The following is an 18,773-nucleotide window of genomic DNA, read 5'->3' on the forward strand; positions in this document are numbered from 1 at the left end:
AGGTCCCCTGCCTAGAATTGGTCCCTAATCCTAGAGGTGAAATTTCTAAGTTAAAAGAAAGTTTTCAGCTTTTGGTATGTGTTATCAATTTGCCACCCAGGCTTATACCTATTTCCTTTCTATTAAGAGTGTGTGAGAGCACTTCCCTATGTGTTTGTCACATATATATTATCTTTCGTATGCTTATTAATGTAATAAACAACAAAATATCTAATTGTTATTTTAATTGACATGTTACTGATTACCAATAAATGCTTTCATTATGTCATATATTTATTTGCTATTTATATGATTATTCCTTTTTTTCCCTTAAATATTCCTGTTCTTGGTCTTTTTGTTCTTTTTCTTTTTTTTAACCTCTTTCTCCCTTCTTTTATTTTTTAGTTGTTAGCCTCGTTACTTTAATTGAAAAACTTCTGTATATAGTAAGCCCTTTGTCATATAGTCTCAAATATTTTTCCCACTTTTATGATTGCCTTTTAATTTTATGATGTTTGCCCTACTGAAGTTGAACATTTTTGCTTTCTCAAATTTATCTTTATTTTCTTTGTGAATTCAGCCTTTGATGACATGGCTTGAAAGAGTAAGTGGATCTTTAATGGACTTCCATTCTCTCTCCTTGACTGTTGTAAGCCTAATTCATTAGTGTCAGCCTACAAGCATTGCCCAAGCTTCCCCCTACCTCTTTCTTCCTTCTCATCTCTAGGTAGTCTCCCTCTGTTGACAGGAACAAAAGAGATGGGGAATGACTGTACCAGCTGGTAAAGGTGACGCCACTAGGGAGTGAAAGGTTTGGCCACTCTGTCACTTTGTGGTTGATGAAGTCACATGAAAAGGTGACAATATAAAAAGTTAACAAAGTTTCAGTTATGTGGAATGAATAAGTTCTAAAGATCTAATGTACAGCAGGATGACTATAGTTAATAACACTGCATCATTTACTGGAAATCTATTGAAAGTAGACATTAAATGTGATTATTGCAAAGTAAGACAAAAAATGTTTTAATTAAAAAGTTAATAAATTAATAACATAATTTCCAAAATTCCTACAACTCTTAAAAAGCTTGCATGTTTAAACTAATTAAGTTGAAAAATCAATAAAGATAAGAACTAAATCTAAACATAAATGAAGGAGTAAATGTGAAGAGCAGTGATGGCCACACATAGAAAATGTGGGTAAGCTCCAAATGATGCCTAACCTTGTCCCTGTAGCTTCCTTCCTAAGGGGGAGGTTGCAAAAGCAAACATAAGAAGAGCATGATTGCTGGAGGGAGGTCACAGACCAGTATTATCTACAGTTGGAGATCAGAGAAAAACCTTGTGTGCCAAAGGAAATGATTCATAGGAAGAAAACAGTTGAAGATGCATGAGACAGGATAACTGAAAGGTTCCAGTCTTTTAGAAGTTGAGATGAGATGAAATCCAGAGAATATGGGATACACCCTCATTTTTAACAGGTGAACCAAAGAAGTAGGAGAATAAGCTGGGCTGAATTTTTTCTTCCCCTTCATTTCCACAGGTTGAAAAGATCATGGTTTTTTTTTTTTTTTTTTTTTTTGAGACAGATCTTGCTCTGTCACACAGGCTGGTGTGCAGTGGTCCAATGATAGCTCACAGCAGCCAGCCTCAAACTCCTGATCTCAAGCAATTCTCCTGCCTCAGTCTCCTGAGTAGCTAGAACTACAGATGTACCACCATGCCTGGTTAATTTATTTTTCCTTTAGTAAAGATGTGGTCTCATTATGTTGCCAAGTCTGATCTCAAACTCCTGGCCTCAAAAGGTCCTCCTGCCTCAGCCTCCCCAAAGTTCTGGGATTACAAGCATAGGCCACGGCTCCTAGCCACACGGCATCTTTTATAAGTCCAGTAATCCTACTACATTTCTTTAGTAAGATTCTTCTCCCATTTTTTTTTCTCCTGAACTTCCCATTCCTTCTCCATTCTTATGAAAATGTCCACGCTTCCTGCTCTCCTCTCATTTTTTGGCTGATGACTGCCCGACACATTGTTGAGGGGAAAAACCATCAGAACTCCCTCATCTTAGCACTATCACATCTACAAACATTCTGGCATTTAAAACCATCTTTTACTTTGTCCCACTTCTTAAAAATGAGGATGTTCACAGCTACTCGGGAGGCTGAGGCAGGAGAATGACGTGAACCCGGGAGGCAGAGCTTGCAGTGAGCTGAGATCGTGCCACTGCACTCCAGCCTGGGTGACAAAGTGAGACCATGTCTCAAAAAAAAAAAGAAAAGAGGATGCATCCCATAGTCTCTGGATTTAATCTCATCTCAACTTCTGAAAGACTTTCAGTTATCTTGTCTTGTGCATCTTCAACTGTTTTCTTTCTATGAATCATTTCCTTTGGCATACAAACTTTTTCTTTGATCTCCAACTGTAGGTAATACTTTCCTGTGACCTCCCTCCAGCCCCTCCAGCAATCATGCTCTTTTTATGTTCACTTCTGCAGCCTCACTTCTTTACAGCAACTGTTTACCTGTGACATCTCTGGTTTCTAACCACCCATTTGCACTTTATACCATTCAAATCTGACTTTTAACACTGTTTCACCGAAACTATTTTTGTCAGTGATAACTCTGTCACCTAATCTAATGAACATCTAATTAACCCTGTGTAGCTATCACTATAGCTGGCCACTCTCTGCTTCTGGAACCTACTACCTCTTTCTTAGTCCTTGTGTTGCCAAAATACTCTTGGTTTTCTCCAACTATACTTATCAGTATATCTTACTCTCCTTTGTTGGCTTCTCCCTATCCTTCTAACATTGAAATGTTAGAATTCATTGGGGCTTATTCATAATTCACTTTTCTCTGTATATACTCTTTATCCAGGTGATTCCGTTGATTTCCTTGGCTTCAAATACAATCAATAGGCTGACAATTCTGAAATTATAGCTTTAGTCCAGGGCTCTGTTCTGAAATCTATACTTTTATACAAAGTGCATCCTTGATATTTTCACGGAAGTCTCAAAGAGATATGAAAACTCTCATATTTAAAACTGATCTAGGAGGACTTACTCTATCTGATTTCAAGACTTGATACAAACCTATGGCAACCAAGTCAGTGGAGCATTAGAAAAATGAAAAGATATATAGCTCAATGGAATAGGCTGGAGTCCAGAAAGAAACCCAAACATATATTGCCAATTGATTTTTGACAGAAATACTAAGGCAATTCAATGGTGAAAGAATATTCTTTTCAACAAACTGTGCTGAAACAATTGGGCATCCATATCAAAAAGACAAGCCTAACCCATAATTTATACTATATTAAAAAAATTAACTCAAAATGAATCCTAGACCTAAAAGTAAAATCTAAAATGACAAAACCTCTAGAAATAAACATAGGAAACAAATTTTGTTGCTAGAAGGAATAAATTTATAAATTGAATTTATCAGAATTAAATACTTCTCTTTGAAAGATACTGTTAGGAAAATGAAAAGCCACAGAATGAAGAAAAGTATGTGCAAACCATGTATCTGATAAAGCACTAGTATTCAGAATATATATAAAGAACTCTCTCAAATCAATAAGAATACAGGCAACCCATATTTTTAAAGGAGCAAAATTTACAGACATTTCACCAAAGTAAATAATATACAGATGGCAAATCAATACATGAAAACATGTTCAACATCCTTAGGCACCAGGGAAATTCAAATTAAAACAGTGAGATACCATTACAAACATATTAGAAGAGCTAACATTCTAATGATCTACCCCCAGTAGAGGGACATTTAGGATGTTAGCTAATATGTTAGCCATTCTAATACGTTTGTAATTATTGCAAACTGATGTTGCCCACACTGACCTCAAAATCAGAGACTCAAGCAGATCTCCCACCTTGGCCTCCCAAAACACTGACACTATAGGTGTGAGCCACCATGCCCAGCCTAATTTGTTTTTTATCTCACACTATCAAGTTCTGCCAAGCAACTGGAATTCTCATACATTGCTGACAGAAATACAAAATGATAGAACTACTTTGGAAAACAGTGTTGCAGTTTCTTGTAAATTAACCACATAGCCATCATCCCACTCCTAGGTATTTACATAAGAGAAATAAAAACGTCCACATAAAAACCTGTATGCAAATGTTTATATCAGCTTTTCTTTCAAAATTGACAAAAACTAACGACCTTCCAAATGTCCCTCTACTGGGGGTAGATCAATTTTGTTATGTGTATACAATGGAATACTACTCAGCAATAAAAAGGTCTAATTTATTGGTCCATGCAACCACATGGATGGATCTCAAATGCATTATGCTAAGTGGGAGAAACCAGATTCAAAAGCCTACATATTTTATAATTTAATGTATATGACATTCTGAAAACAGGCAAAATTATAGGGACAGAAAACATCAGTGGTTGTCAGTAGATGTAGAAGGGGAGAGGACTAACTACAAAGGGTGTCAGGAAACTTTTTAAGATGATTGGCATGATGGTTTCACAAAAATAGTATTTCTCAAAATGTTAAATTGTACTGTTAATTTTGCTGCATGACAATTATACCTCCATAAACTGACTTTTTAAAAAATGGATTTAATTATTATCCCTACATAGGTGCTTCTTCCTCAAGGTTCTTTATCTCAAAAAATGGCATAACTCTCTGCTTATTTTCTAAAACCTGCAACCTGGCAATGATACTTGGGACTTCCTTTTTCCCTCACACCCCACCCACATCCAATCCATCTCCAAATCCCAAAAATTCTACTTCCGAAATGTATTGCAAACCCATCTCCTAAACTCCCTATCTGAACTTGCCCCTAGTGTAAGCCACCATCTTCTCTCACCTAGACTATTGAAATAGCTTCTCTACTGGTCTCCCTGCTTCCATTCTTGTCCACCTCCAATCTATTTTCTGCATAACTCCAGAATAATGACTTTAAAGGAAAATTAAGTCATGTCACTGTCTTACTGAAAACTTTCTTGTGGCTCTATTTCAGAGCCCTACACTTTCACCTTCGAAGGCCCTGCAGGATCTAACACATCCAATGTCATCTTGTGACTCTCTCCTCTACCCTCTTGTCCTTCCCACCCTACCCCACACCCATGATACTCTGGTCATAGTAGCCCTCTTCTATCTGTTTAATATTCCAAGTTTCATTGCTGTCTTAGCAACTTTGCTCAAGTTGTTTCCTATAGCTAGACCCCTTTCCTCTCGGCTTTCCTTTTTAATGGCTGTCTCCTTCCCATTTGTTTTTTGTTTGTTTGTATTTGCCTTTTGTTTTTTTGTTTTGAGACAGGGTTTCACTCTGTCAGTCAGGCTGGAGTGCAGTGGCATAATCACAAGTCACTGCAGCCTTGACCTCTTGGGATCGAGTGACCCTCCTGCCTCAGTCTCCTGAGTAGCTGGGACCATAGGTGCATGTGACCATGCCCGGCTAATTTTTTTTACTTTTTGTAGAGATGGGGTCTCCCTATGTTGCCCAGACTGGTCTCGAACTCCTGGGCTCAGTGATCCTCCCACCTTAGCCTCCAAAGATTCTGGTACCACAAGCATGAGCCACTGCACCTGGCCCTCCTTTTCATTCTTAAAGTTTCAGCCTACCTACCATAATATCCTTAGAGAAGACTTTACACATTTTACAGTAATTCACTTCTGACAGTCTCATTCGTAACTCCTGTTTTCTCCTTCACAACACTTTCCCAATTTATAATTATATATTTATGAATTTATTTTGTTAATATTTATCTCCCCTGTTAGAATATACTTTCTTTGAGGGCAGGTGTATTTTCTCTTTTTCATTTACTTAGTGCATTACCTGATGCATAATGGGAGCTAAATAAATATTTGTTAAGTAAATGAATGAACTTCCTGCCATTAAATAATAATAATAAGATTCCAATGTGATCATCACTGAATTACCTGGATCAACAGAACTATGTATTTTTAGGGCCCTCTGTACTAGGTGTAATTGCATCTTTGTGGTTACTACATCACATGGTCACAAAGTCTTGAAACCATGAGTGTACAAGCAGCCATGTTGGCCACCCAGAAAGGCTTACCTTTCCAAACCAATTGCTTGGCACAGAGAATGGAATTTGGAGTTGTACAAAAGTGCAAAGCTGTATGTCCACTTAAGGAGTAGCAATTGAGCTTTGCCCCACGATCACAGAGGATCTTAACACAATCCGCATTGGCCATTTCACAAGCCACGTGAAGAGGGGTTTTCCCATTGGGTCTACAGTTGATTGTAGCATTGTGGTCCAGTAGCACCAGAAGGCATTCCACATGACCAAACAAGACAGAGAGATGCAGGCCTGTGGCCCAGGAAGACTTCAATTTATAGCTAGGCAACCAATAACCTAAAGAAAAAAAAAAAGAAAAGAAAAGGAAAGAAAGTTTAACTTCTTGACCTGGCTTTCTCCTTGTTTTATGAGGATTTTTACAAGGTATTTTATCTTGGTCACATTTACAAAAGTGGAGTGGAGAGGGGATGACAGAGGTTTTAAATTAACAGCTAGTGGGTCTGCAGGCATTTTGTTTAACAGGGTATTCTGATGTTCATCAGGGAAACAGGCTTTCTCAAGCTCTCATTGTTTCTACTATTTCTTATTACTGTGTCTTGTTCCTTTATTTACTTTACCTTTCTAGGTCTTACAAGCATTTAATTTTGGGATCTTCATTTAGGTAATTGTATTTTATTTTGCATGTTGAGTTAGTTGAGATGCTTTAAGGATTTTTTTTTAAAGCTGTCAATCATTGAGAGTTTGTCTTGAATGATTCCAAGGCTGTTAGTTGCAAGATTATAATTTTTATTCTATCCAAAATCTTTTTTCCTATAGTTGTTGCCAATCCAACATATGAATGTGTTTAACCTTTTTTAAAAATTATCACTCCAAAATTTTATTTGCCTGCCTGTTGATTTATGCAATATCTCTTTCCAAAGACGAATTTAAGGCCACTCTCAACTTTCACACACCTTAAGATTTTTAAAACGATTTAGAAAATAAGGGCAAAATAAAAAAGTAGGAAAATTAAAATGTCAAAAGTAAGATAAATACATACACAAAATATAAACTCTATCCTGTACACTAGAATGGCATTGCAAATTTGCCTTTGAATTTCCTAGCAGCCAAAATAAACAGGAAAATAAGATATGTTGCATAATTAACGATGTCTAAGCCATACATAAATGAATTGGGCAGGAGAAGTGTAGATGCGCCTAGAACTGAGATCTTCGATAATTTTTCCCATTGGTTTTTGGAAATGTGCATTCTCTCTCTCTGCCTCTCTCTCTCTCTCTCTTCTCCCGCTGATCTCTGACTTCTATATGCTGAGCTGGTCTTTTTTCTATAAGTCTCCAACTATTGCCACATTTGACAAGCTATAACTATGATGACTTTATAAACTTTCTTTCTATGTCAATGCCAATAGCCATAGCATTTAAGCTTTTATGAGTGGAGAATGGAAAATAGGTACAGAAAGAAGAAATACTGAGGGGAAGAAGATGAAGAGATAGTTCTTCAACAACCACAGCATAGAAGTTACTTTAGGTCTGAAACAACAAAATAAATTTTAACATGAGTAAATCAAAAGTTTACTTATAGGTTATAAAAATTCCTGGGGAAAGGATATGAACAGACATTTCTCAAAAGAAGACATTCATACAGCCAACAGACACATGAAAAAATGCTCATCATCACTCGCCATCAGAGAATGCAAATCAAAACCACAATGAGATACCATCTCACACCAGTTAGAATGGCAATCATTAAAAAATCAGGAAACAACAGGTGTTGGAGAGGATGTGGAGAAATAGGAACACTTTTACACTGTTGGTGGGATTGTAAACTAGTTCAACCATTATGGAAAACAGTATGGCAATTCCTCAAAGATCTAGAACTAGATGTACCATATGACCCAGCCATCCCACTGCTGGGTATATACCCAAAGGATTATAAATTATGCTACTACAAAGACACATGCACACGTATGTTTATTGCGGCACTATTCACAATAGCAAAGACTTGGAATCAACCCAAATGTCCATCAGTGACAGACTGGATTAAGAAAATGTGGCACATATACACCATGGAATACTATGCAGCCATAAAAAACGATGAGTTTGTGTCCTTTGTAGGGACATGGATGCAGCTGGAAACCATCATTCTTAGCAAACTATCACAAGAAGAGAAAACCAAACACTGCATGTTCTCACTCATAGGTGGGAACTGAACAATGAGATCACTTGGACTCGAGAAGGGGAACATCACACACTGGTGCCTATCATGGGGAGGGGGGAGGGGGGAGGGATTGCATTGGGGAGTTATACCTGATATAAATGATGAATTGATGGGTGCTGACGAGTTGATGGGTGCAGCACACCAACATGGCACATATATACATATGTAACAAACCTGCACGTTATACACATGTACCCTAGAACTTAAAGTATAATAAAAAAAAAATTCCACTTACAAGTACAAGGTAAGCAGAATATGATTTAATGGTCATTTATTTGAGAAACAACCTAGGGACTTCAGCTGTAATCTCAAAATAAGCCAACAGTGGGATGGTGCTGCCAAAAAACTAATACAATCTGAAACTATATTAATAAAAGTGTAGTGCCCAGAACAAGAGAAGCAAACACTGTATTCTTCACTGATTAGATAAGGCCAGAAGAAATCTAGAATATTACGATTACTTCTGGGCATTGCCCCTTACAAGAAATGATGAACTACTAGAGGGTGCTCTGAAGATGATGACCACATTAAAAGTGGGCCTGGTGATCAGGTATTAAATTTCTCTCATTTAAGTAAACACTAGAGACATGCCACTCCTGTGTATTTGTCCTATAAGCATAAACACCCATGTGAAACGTCCTAAAGGACCACTGTATTGCACAACTCCACAAAGAACACCATTTGTATTGTACTCTGTGAAACACGCTCCCAAACTTAGGAATCTTGACAACCTGGTCTACATATAAGAACATGCACTATACTACAGCATTCTTTGAATGGTTAAACAACCTCCATGTCAATTGATAGGAGACTTCTTAAATAAATTATGATACATTCATCCAATCAAATATTACACAACCATTAAAAAAAATGGGGCAGTTCTGTACAGACTGAAATGGAAAGATCTCAAGATATATTACTGAGTGAGACAAGCAGGGAGCCAAACAGTATACAGACTATGCTATCATATGCAATTATATTTGTAAACACTGAGAACAAGAAACTGGTTATAGTGGTGGCCTCCAAGAAGAACTGGAGGGTTGGTGGATCAGGACAGACATGCACTTGTTCTTGAATACCCCCTTGGTAACTTTTAAATGTAGTATCCTGTGCACGTATTGCTTTTTAACAAAAATAAATAAAATTAAAATAAGCTATTGTCTCTCTGTCTTGAGGGGAAAGAATAATTTAATTTGAATAAGCTCTTTACAAGGTTGTGCACAGTGATTAATCCCACAGGAATGAATGAACTCAACCAGAAGTTTGTCTTTCTGCAATGTATCCTCCAACATAGCTTCACACACACACACACACATACACACGCACACACAACTTTAATCCCTTTTTTACTCCATTCAGAATTCTAGAGCCATCTTGCTTTCTCTCCCTCCCACCTTTCCCTTTATCCAAATCTACTCTTTAAAAAGAAATCCAGGCTGGGCACGGTGGCTCAAGCCTGTAATCCCAGCACTTTGGGAGGACGAGACGGGCGGATCACGAGGTCAGGAGATTGAGACCATCCTGGCTAACACGGTGAAACCCCGTCTCTACTAAAAAATACAAAAAACTAGCCGGGCGAGGTGGCAGGCGCCTGTAGTCCCAGCTACTCGGGAGACTGAGGCAGGAGAATGGCCTAAACCCGGGAGGCGGAGCTTGCAGTGAGCTGAGATCCGGCCACTGCACTCCAGCCTGGGCGACAGAGTGAGATTCCGTCTCAAAAAAAAAGAAATCCAGTTATTTCACATTAAAGTCTAATGGACTGAGGATTGTTTAAAGTGTGATCACTCTCAGGATTATCTGAATTTATGGAAAAATCTATATTCAGCTAATAGAATTAAATTCTAAGATGTTAATTTGAGATTCCAGACACTGGGAAGAGATGGTGTTGGATTATACGGACTTTCCGTGGCAGAACTAAGTAGTGTCATAGACGGTCTGAGCTGGGGAGTATCAACTCCACGCCTCGTGTGTATGTGTGTGCAAACTGATATGCACACACAATGTATGTGCATATAGATTCATTTATACATCTCTATTGAGTTATGTAAGTTGAATCTCTGTTCGAAGCAGAGTTCTTAAGCTGTATGTTATGCAGCTTGCTTTTGATGATGAATGAATCATATTAACATCAATACTTAATCAGTCATTTTAATACTCAGATTTCCTCAAAAAGCAATTGGCAAAAACAGTCTTCTCTAACTGCCTAAGAAGTTGGTTCCAGGTCTGAAAACCAGGGTGTGTTTTGCCTGCTGATTAACAGCAAAAATTACGCAGCTCTCTGTGACAACTGATTGGAAACTTGCGCCTGCTTCTGCAATGGGAAGAAAAATGATCCCAGAAAGGAAGCAGCAGAGAGCTGATTAAGAAAACACCATTTTGATGTAAAATCAAAGAAACACAGAATGTCAGCACTGGAGGGAAGATTATCCAGTCCAAGCCTTTCATTTTCCAGATGAGAAAACTGCCACTTTTTCATCCTGCTAGAGCCATGAGTTGCCTGCCTCAATCCAAACTCACAGACTCAGAATACCCGCAATGCAGAATTTCTATCTGTCTTTGTCTTTGTCTTTGTGGAAGCAGAATAGAATTACCTCCAAGCCTGCCTCGCAAATCACAAGGAAAGGAAGAAGATCCACAATTCATCTATAATATTTCACATCTCTGATGTGGAAATGCATTTGCTAGTTGAATTTTTTTCCTCCTCCTAACTTGCCAGTAGCACCTAAAGAATTTATCCTGCCCAGGTATTATGTGAATCAGTCATCCTTGGCCTCTCAGTCAGTTTTTTCTGCATCTCCTGTAATCATAAACATTAACTGGTCAATCAGGCTCACAGACTACCAAGTCCTGGAAATCAGCCAACTCCCAGAATGGAGTTGTGGCTACAACTCACCTCTCCTAAGATAGGAGTGTGTGTAGGTAGGTGGCAACAGGAAACCTTAGTGGCTGCCCCTGGGGAGCTGAAGTGGAGAAATGGGAAGAGGACAGATTGCAGGCTATGGTTTAGGGTGTACTGAAGTGTATCTGGAGGCTATGTTGCAAAACTTTGGTGGTAATGTGGGGGGGAGGGATTGTTGAATAATTCAGCCCCAAGCATATCAGGAAAGCCTGCTGCTTTGAGCAGAGAAAAGAGCAGCCCCTGGCAAAAGGGACATGAACGTACAATCATAACTTTAAAATGAGGTGGGGCCTATAGGTCGTTGTGTAGTAAGTGTGGAAGTAAACACACTTACTGTCATGGAGAACCAAACCACAAGTAAAACTATCTTCAAAAACCACAGATGAGGCTGTGCCTGTTCACAATCTTGTGCTGATGCTGATATGTCAAGAGATCAGAATTTGTCCCCCAAAATATAACCACCAATGATCACAGCATGCTAGAAACACAATTAACTGATCAGGCAGATTCACTTTTTACACACTCCCTTCTTCCCACAGCAAAATTTTCCCAGGACTTCGAAACCTAGAATGTAATTTATTCCTAATATTTGTCTTTCAAAGCCCCTCTCTGTTCACCTCTGCAGATTTCAGGCTGCCCTTTTACTATATGTTTAGACTGCACAAAGGACAGAGGTGAGGCAGAACCAGGAAACCAAGCCCATGGGAGCTGGGGGTGGGTGGTGAAGCAGCGGCTGCCTCCCTCTAATGTAAACCACTCACACACTATCCCATGTCTACAGTCTGTGTGCAGTGACAACTCCTTGCAGAAGAGTTCTGTTTGAGTAAGAAGCTCACTAAAAAGAAAAGAAAAATACATATTATTTCCCCTATGTACAAAACCCACAGGAACTTCCAAATACAGGCTATGCGCATGTGGCTTTGACCATGATACACAATCTGTTTACAGTTTCACCTGCATAATATGATTAATTATCTGCATGCAGGAATCTGAACTTAGAGAGGATCTTGTCAAAGCTTCCATTTTACAAATGAAGATAATCAGTCTGGAAGAGGTTAAGTAGTATAAAGTGTTCATGTTCATATAACAAGTACTGACAGAACCAACTCTAACTCTCAAACTCCATCGCCCCCAATCTTTAAATAGCCATCTATGATACGAAGGCTACATGCAGTTTACCTCCAAATTGATATCACTTGCAGCTAAAAGTTCTAAAGGAATTTTAGAAGTTTTATCGCTGGAAAAAAAAATACGCAGACTAATCCTGTGTGTGTGTATGTGTGTGCGTGCACGCACGCGTGTGTGTGTGCTTAATTTAAATCTGAAACCAAAGAGATATGGCCCCTTGTGCACGCATGCGTGTGTGTGTGCTTAATTTAAATCTGAAACCAAAGAGATATGGCCCCAATAGCTGGGTAGAAAGCTGCCTAGAAATATAACAAGGAGCAAAGTGTTTGGGCCTTCTTTTGGAAGAAGGGCTTGGTTCTGCTCCAGCATTTGGAGAGGATGTACACATTTCTGGTAAACCTTCAGCTAAGCCTGGGCTCTGCAACAGTTATCAACTATAATGTTATCTGAGTCAAAAGAACCCCACGCACGAGAAGCCTCTGTTATTACAGCCAAAGGTTACACACACTGCTCGTGGCTGGATTAGCAGACATTTGCTCTGCCTGTGTCCATGTATTTACACAGTCCTGAAGGATTACAGACTGAAGCACAATTCTTGGCTATTTTTTAATAGCTAATATTTTCCAGATAACTCAAAGTTCCCCTGGGAAGCAGGGGAAAAAGCAAGTTTGAGGTGTAAAATGTAAAAGAAAAAAGTTTGAACATCGAAGAAAGGAAAAGAACCCTAGGATGGAAATGGGAAAGCGGGAGAGTGAATTTCTGGCAAAGAGGAAAATTAGGTGATAAAGAAATTATTCATTCAGAGAGTGGAAATAAGAGCTTTAATGATATTTGGATATAAGTTACTACTTAGTAAAGTAGATAGAGTACCTGCCAGAAAGTTTTCAAGTGAAATCATTCATTGGTTATTTTAATTAAAAATATGACCACCAACCAAGGAATCAGTGGCTATGGGCCATAAACGAAGTACTTAAAGTGCATTACCCTGATTAATAAAAGGACTCCGATGAACCTTGCTGACTAGGGAGTTTCCTACCAAAGAGATAAGTATGAAAATCTGCCCGTATCATTTATGAGCCAAAGCTCATACATCTGAAGGAAGATCAAGCTGTGTAGTTGGTAAAGCCTTTGACAACAGTTTTATGGACAGTCCTTCATGTTTCCAGTATGGAGTTCACCAGTGAAAACCAACAGAAGGGACCTTTGTGTTTTCTTTAAACATTTATTTTATGCTTGGCTCATAATAAATTTTATATCACTGACATCCCTTGACTTTCAATGACTTACTGCATTTGGCAGTTAGAAAGTTGTTCTTTATGTTTTCTTTGTATCATTTTTATTTTAAAGTGATCACCTGGTAAACGCAATTTTTGTTTACTTGTTTTTGCTTTTAAGACCCATTCTCTCCGCCATTCCCAGGGAGGTCTCTCAAATGCCAACCAGCACATGTTAAATGTTTGCTTTACAAAATGTGAGGAAAATTTCTTTAAATTAATAAAACATGATTTCATCTGAAGATTTTATTATGAAGCTTAAAATAACTTAGAAAAGTAAAGTGAGAACTCTCTAACTTTAAGAATCGTGATTAGGTGCTGAAGAAAGATAGGATCCACAGTTTGAACACAAACTCTGTTTTCTGTCAAACTGGAAAGAGAAGATACTCAATGAGATGGGCCCAGTGCTACAGAGGAAAGCAGAAATGAGCTTCCAGACTTATTTGTAATCCAATAGCTTTATTCTGTCTTCCTCACAAAATCCACATTTCATATTTGCTTATGAGCTCAACTTTTGATTACTGGTGTGCCAACTAGATTGTAAATTTGGGGAGCACTATTTAGATTTTAGGTGATTTATTTGCCAGCAGAGTTCTGAGTTCCCTTTTCAAAAATTATACACTGACTTTCATATAGGCTTAGATGGACTATATTTTGGGACAAAATTTAGTTAATTTTTAAATCGTATAAAAATGCTGTATGTTCTAAATAAATAAGAATGGTTTAGAATTGATTGTAGTACTTTTCATTTTCTATAGGACTATCAAATGTTGAATATAGAATTTTAGTATTGATTACACAAGGAAATTTAAGAGTAGCATGAGATTTGTTACAGGTTTTGCACATTGTCTTTCTTATTAAGCCAAAAATAACTGAAACCTGAAGATTCCCACACTTTAAAAGTAAACAGGAATGTTCTGTTTCCTCATCTGGATGTTGGCTACATAGGTTTGTTATTCTGTGAAAAGTAATCAAGTTGCACACTTATTCATGCACTTCTGTGTAGAGCTTTTCAAAAGTGCTTTAAAAAAAATCAAAGAGCAGTATGTAGCGGTTCAACAGCGTCCAATGTCCAAAACTTCTCCTTTGATTTAATAAAGTCTCACAAACTTTAATCCAGCCACATACCCTTTACGACCACATAGAAATGGGTCCTATTCCTTTGAACTATTTAGAAAAGAACTAACTAACCCCTATAGACTGCTCAGCTCCACGCTGTTGCCTGACAATGACTTTATGACTTAAGAAATTGATATAACCACTTAGATCTCTAGCAGCTAGGATTCTATTTATCACTTCCATTCCTAACTTTCCATTCCTAAGTTTAAAAGGATCGATGATAAGGCTGGAAGCATGTGAAAAAAATTTGAAGAAACTTTTAAGAAAGATGAGGTCTTAACCTGGATTTAAGACTAAAGAGACAGTTCCTTATGCCCATACTCATAGTAAACAGAGTAGTGTGTTTCTTTCTACACATGAATGCACAGACACAAATTTCCTGCATAAACCCTAAAAGTAAGACCACAGATTTTACTAGTTCTGTGCAAACATCCACCTGGCATACTTAAGAATGGAACTGTTCTTTTCCTTTTCCAGAGGGTATGATTTGCTATCTCCTTAATTGAAAGCCACATCCCACAGTCCTAACACTATGAAAACACCTCAATTCATGTGAATGAAAATTTAGCTCTATGAGGACCGTAGGAGTCAGCTCACATTGACAAGAATAATTTAAAATGTATTTTCTTTTCCTTCAAAGGTGATGACACCAGTGGAAGCAGGAGAACCAACTCCCCCACTCCCCTCCACTTCCCTAGAGCCTGCACCTAAAACTTCGTTTCTTATATCCTCAGAAACTTTGCACAATCTGTGCAACTTGACTTGCTCAGGAGATGAGAGTAGACAGTGTTTTCAACTCAGGGTCAAATAACTTACCTACTGACTTGAACCTGAGTTATTTCACCCTAGGCAGAATTATAAGCTTTTTAAAAACATCTTTAAAATTAGTTTAGCATTCAGACATTCTATCACTGAACAAAGTTATAAGATGAAAGCAATCTAATTATGTAGCATATACAAATTTTCTTTCTGAGACCCCATAAACTTTTTAAAAAATAAATCCCTTCTTTGTCTTCCCATCAATATATTAATGCCACTAATGTGAAAATATTATAAAGCCTTTGAGTAAAAATCATAAACACAGTAACTAGCTTCAACTCTTCTATACTTCCCTCAGAACTGACAGAGGACAGTAAATTAATGAAGAAATATATAATGTACCATTAGCATTTGTATTTGGAAATGGATTATAATGATTTATATATGACCTGAAATCATCTTTAAACATGAAAATAATGACTGTCTCTAAATGCTATACACAAGACCTTAACATCTATATTGTATTAAACATTAGTGATGTTGAGCAGCATGTTTGCAGTATGCTCACCAGATGATCTAACTGCTCACGTTCCCCTCCATTAGCCAGTTGATTTGGGAAATCAGAATCAGTGGAACTCTAATTTATTTCCGATTTATTAAGCATGGGTTCCAGAAAATTCCTTGGTAAAAAAAAGTTCTAATTTGTTTTCCTTAGGTCTTTATAAGGCAGGTACTCTGTATTAAACTTATCTACAATTTTGAACAATTATTGTAGTCCAGGAAAAAAGTTAACTTTTTGGTTTTGCTGAATTCAGCTTTTGTGCCTGAACTGAAAACTCATTAAAATGATGAAGACCATCAAGGTCCTGTGACACTGCTGTATCCATTTATTAACCCTCCAAATGCTGGGGAGAGTCCTCTTTTTCATCCACATGGACATAGAGAGGATATATCTTTAAGTGGCTGTTAATGGAGAATTAGCAGCCTGTTTTTAAACCAGGTACATTGTCTAAGATACGGTTTCAACAATCTGCTTAGCCATAATCTAGAAATGTTTTCTTCCTTCTATATCATCATAGTCAGAAGAAAAGTTAAAAACAGAGAGTGCGTTGCTAAAAATGATTGTCTGGGATTTCAAGTCCTAGGCCCAAGGGTGGGAAAAGAAAAGGAGAGACACAACTTATACATATATATCAGCCCATCATGTGTTTTAGTTTAAAAAGAAAGAAAATATCAATTTAGAAATATTTTTAAAATGAATACTTAAAGAAACAATACAAGCTAGTGTTTAGAGTGGATAACTGACACTGCATTTTTTTTTAAAAAAAATCATTTTCTACCAGTTTTACAATAGCACCTATATGTTTTTACCTTGTTTATAAGATGCCAAAACCATATTCTCATCTTCGACTTCAAAAACAGTGTCCACATCTATTTGCCTTTGGATTAAAATAGTCTTCAATTTTCCGAAGTCATTGGACTTTAGAGCCTCAAGGAAATTTCTCTTAACTAACTTGGCAGCTCCAGATTTAGTGACAGGGGCAGTGGTGCCGTCCATCCTTCCTCTCCTTCTGGAAGCTTTGTTGTGATTTATCAAGAGAACAGCACCAAGCAAACAGGCGCATGCTGGAGAGTCCACAAACTGTCAGCTAATTTTATCCCAAAGTTATGCTGATCCGTTCTATTTATATAGGGATCATTTCAAACTTCAAAATATCCTTCTTGGCTGTCACTACATTTTCAGGTCCTTTAAACTGGTTATATATTAACTGATCCATTCAGTAATATATAGTGTCAATATGAAGGAAAGCCCCTGTGATACATTTCCAAGCACGAAATGTCACAATTATTTCTTATATGATCAAAGTAATAATATAAGATTTAAAAGCTCTTAATGCTCTTTTTTTTCCCCTCAATGAAAACATCTGGTGCCTGGCTGGAGATCCAGTGTCTTGCTCTGACTAACCAATATCCAAAAATGAAAATCTGTTACAGTTGTTGATACATGTACTTCTTTTTTTTTTTTTTTTTTTTTTTTTTTTTGAGACGGAGTCTTGCTCTGTCGTCCAGGCTGGAGTGCAGTGGCCGGATCTCAGCTCACTGCAAGCTCCGCCTCCCGGGTTCACGCTATTCTCCTGCCTCAGCCTCCGGAGTAGCTGGGACTACAGGCGCCCGCCACCTCGCCCTGCTAGTTTTTCTGTATTTTTTGGTAGAGACGGGGTTTCACAGTGTTAGCCAGGATGGTCTCATCTCCTGACCTCGTGATCCGCCCGTCTCGGCCTCCCAAAGTGCTGGGATTACAGGCTTGAGCCACCGCGCCCGGCCGATACATGTACTTCTAAAAACCTGTAATAATTTTGCAGTATGAGTTTGTAAAATCAACCACGGTCATACATATTTGAAGACAAACAAGAGGTTTTCAAGCGACCTAGACTTGAAAAATTTTAATATCATGAAAAGCCGGGTGAGGGGGGATGGTCAGAGGCAGAGACTGTTTTAGGTAAAAAAGAAACTGAAGAGATAAAACAGCTAAATGCAACATGTGAATGAACTTTATTGAATCCTGTTTTTTAATCAGCTAGAAAAGACAGTATTGGGACAATTGTGGAACTATAATCGTGGACTAGATATTACTTGACAATATAGAAGTGTAATGATAAATGTGTTGTGGTTATGTAGAAAAATATTCTTACCCTTAAGTGATACACTAAGGGATAAATTGTCATGATGTCTAAAACTTCTTTAAAAATAGCTCAGAAATGCAGATAGATGTGTGTGTATATATGTATTCTATTTACACATGCATGTATATATGTACATGTATACGTATATATGTATATACATATATACACACATGTGTAATATATACACACGTGTATATATACATATACATATATATACATGTATGTATAAATAGAAACAGAGAATAGCAAGTGTGGCAAAAACTTAGAGAGTTGGTGAATCTAATAAGGGATATATTGGTGTCCATTACACTATTCTTTCAGCTTTTCTGTAAGTTTGAAATTTTTCAAATAAAAAGTTGGAGAGAAAAGTATATACTTAATTTTTCTTACATAAAATAATTAAAAATTAGGAAAACTATAATGGCAAGTACTAAAGAGAATGCAAATAAATTGCATTTTATATTGTTTGTGGAAGTCAAAACTAGTGCAAACTTTCTGCAGAATAATTAAGAACATGACTTAAAAAAACTTACAATGATACTGTTTGATTCTTAGAACTTACTTAAGTATGTAAGTAAATGATGCAAATCACAACATAACTTTAAACTTGTTTTATTGATGTGTAATATAAATGCAAGAAATTGACAAGTTATAGGTATACAGCTTGTCAAATCTTCAGTGAACACATTCATGTAAT

At 37.4% G+C, this 18,773-nt stretch overlaps 1 protein-coding gene across 1 annotated transcript in view; it reads right to left on the minus strand.

Annotated features, from left to right (window-relative positions):
* The window catches only part of ASB4 (ankyrin repeat and SOCS box containing 4), a 56,766-nt gene extending 39,751 nt beyond the window's left edge, over positions 1–17,015 (minus strand). Inside the window, exons 1-2 of the mRNA XM_023226678.3 lie at positions 16,764–17,015; positions 6,033–6,332 (exon numbers count right to left, since the gene is read on the minus strand). Coding sequence (XP_023082446.1) covers positions 6,033–6,332; positions 16,764–16,950 — 487 coding nt within the window. The 5' untranslated portion in view covers positions 16,951–17,015. The remainder of the gene's footprint in view (positions 1–6,032; positions 6,333–16,763) is intronic.
* Between the last annotated feature and the right edge of the window lie 1,758 nt (positions 17,016–18,773).

The sequence above is a fragment of the Piliocolobus tephrosceles genome, chromosome 8 (genome assembly GCF_002776525.5).
Source record: "Piliocolobus tephrosceles isolate RC106 chromosome 8, ASM277652v3, whole genome shotgun sequence".
NCBI lineage: Eukaryota > Metazoa > Chordata > Mammalia > Primates > Cercopithecidae > Piliocolobus > Piliocolobus tephrosceles.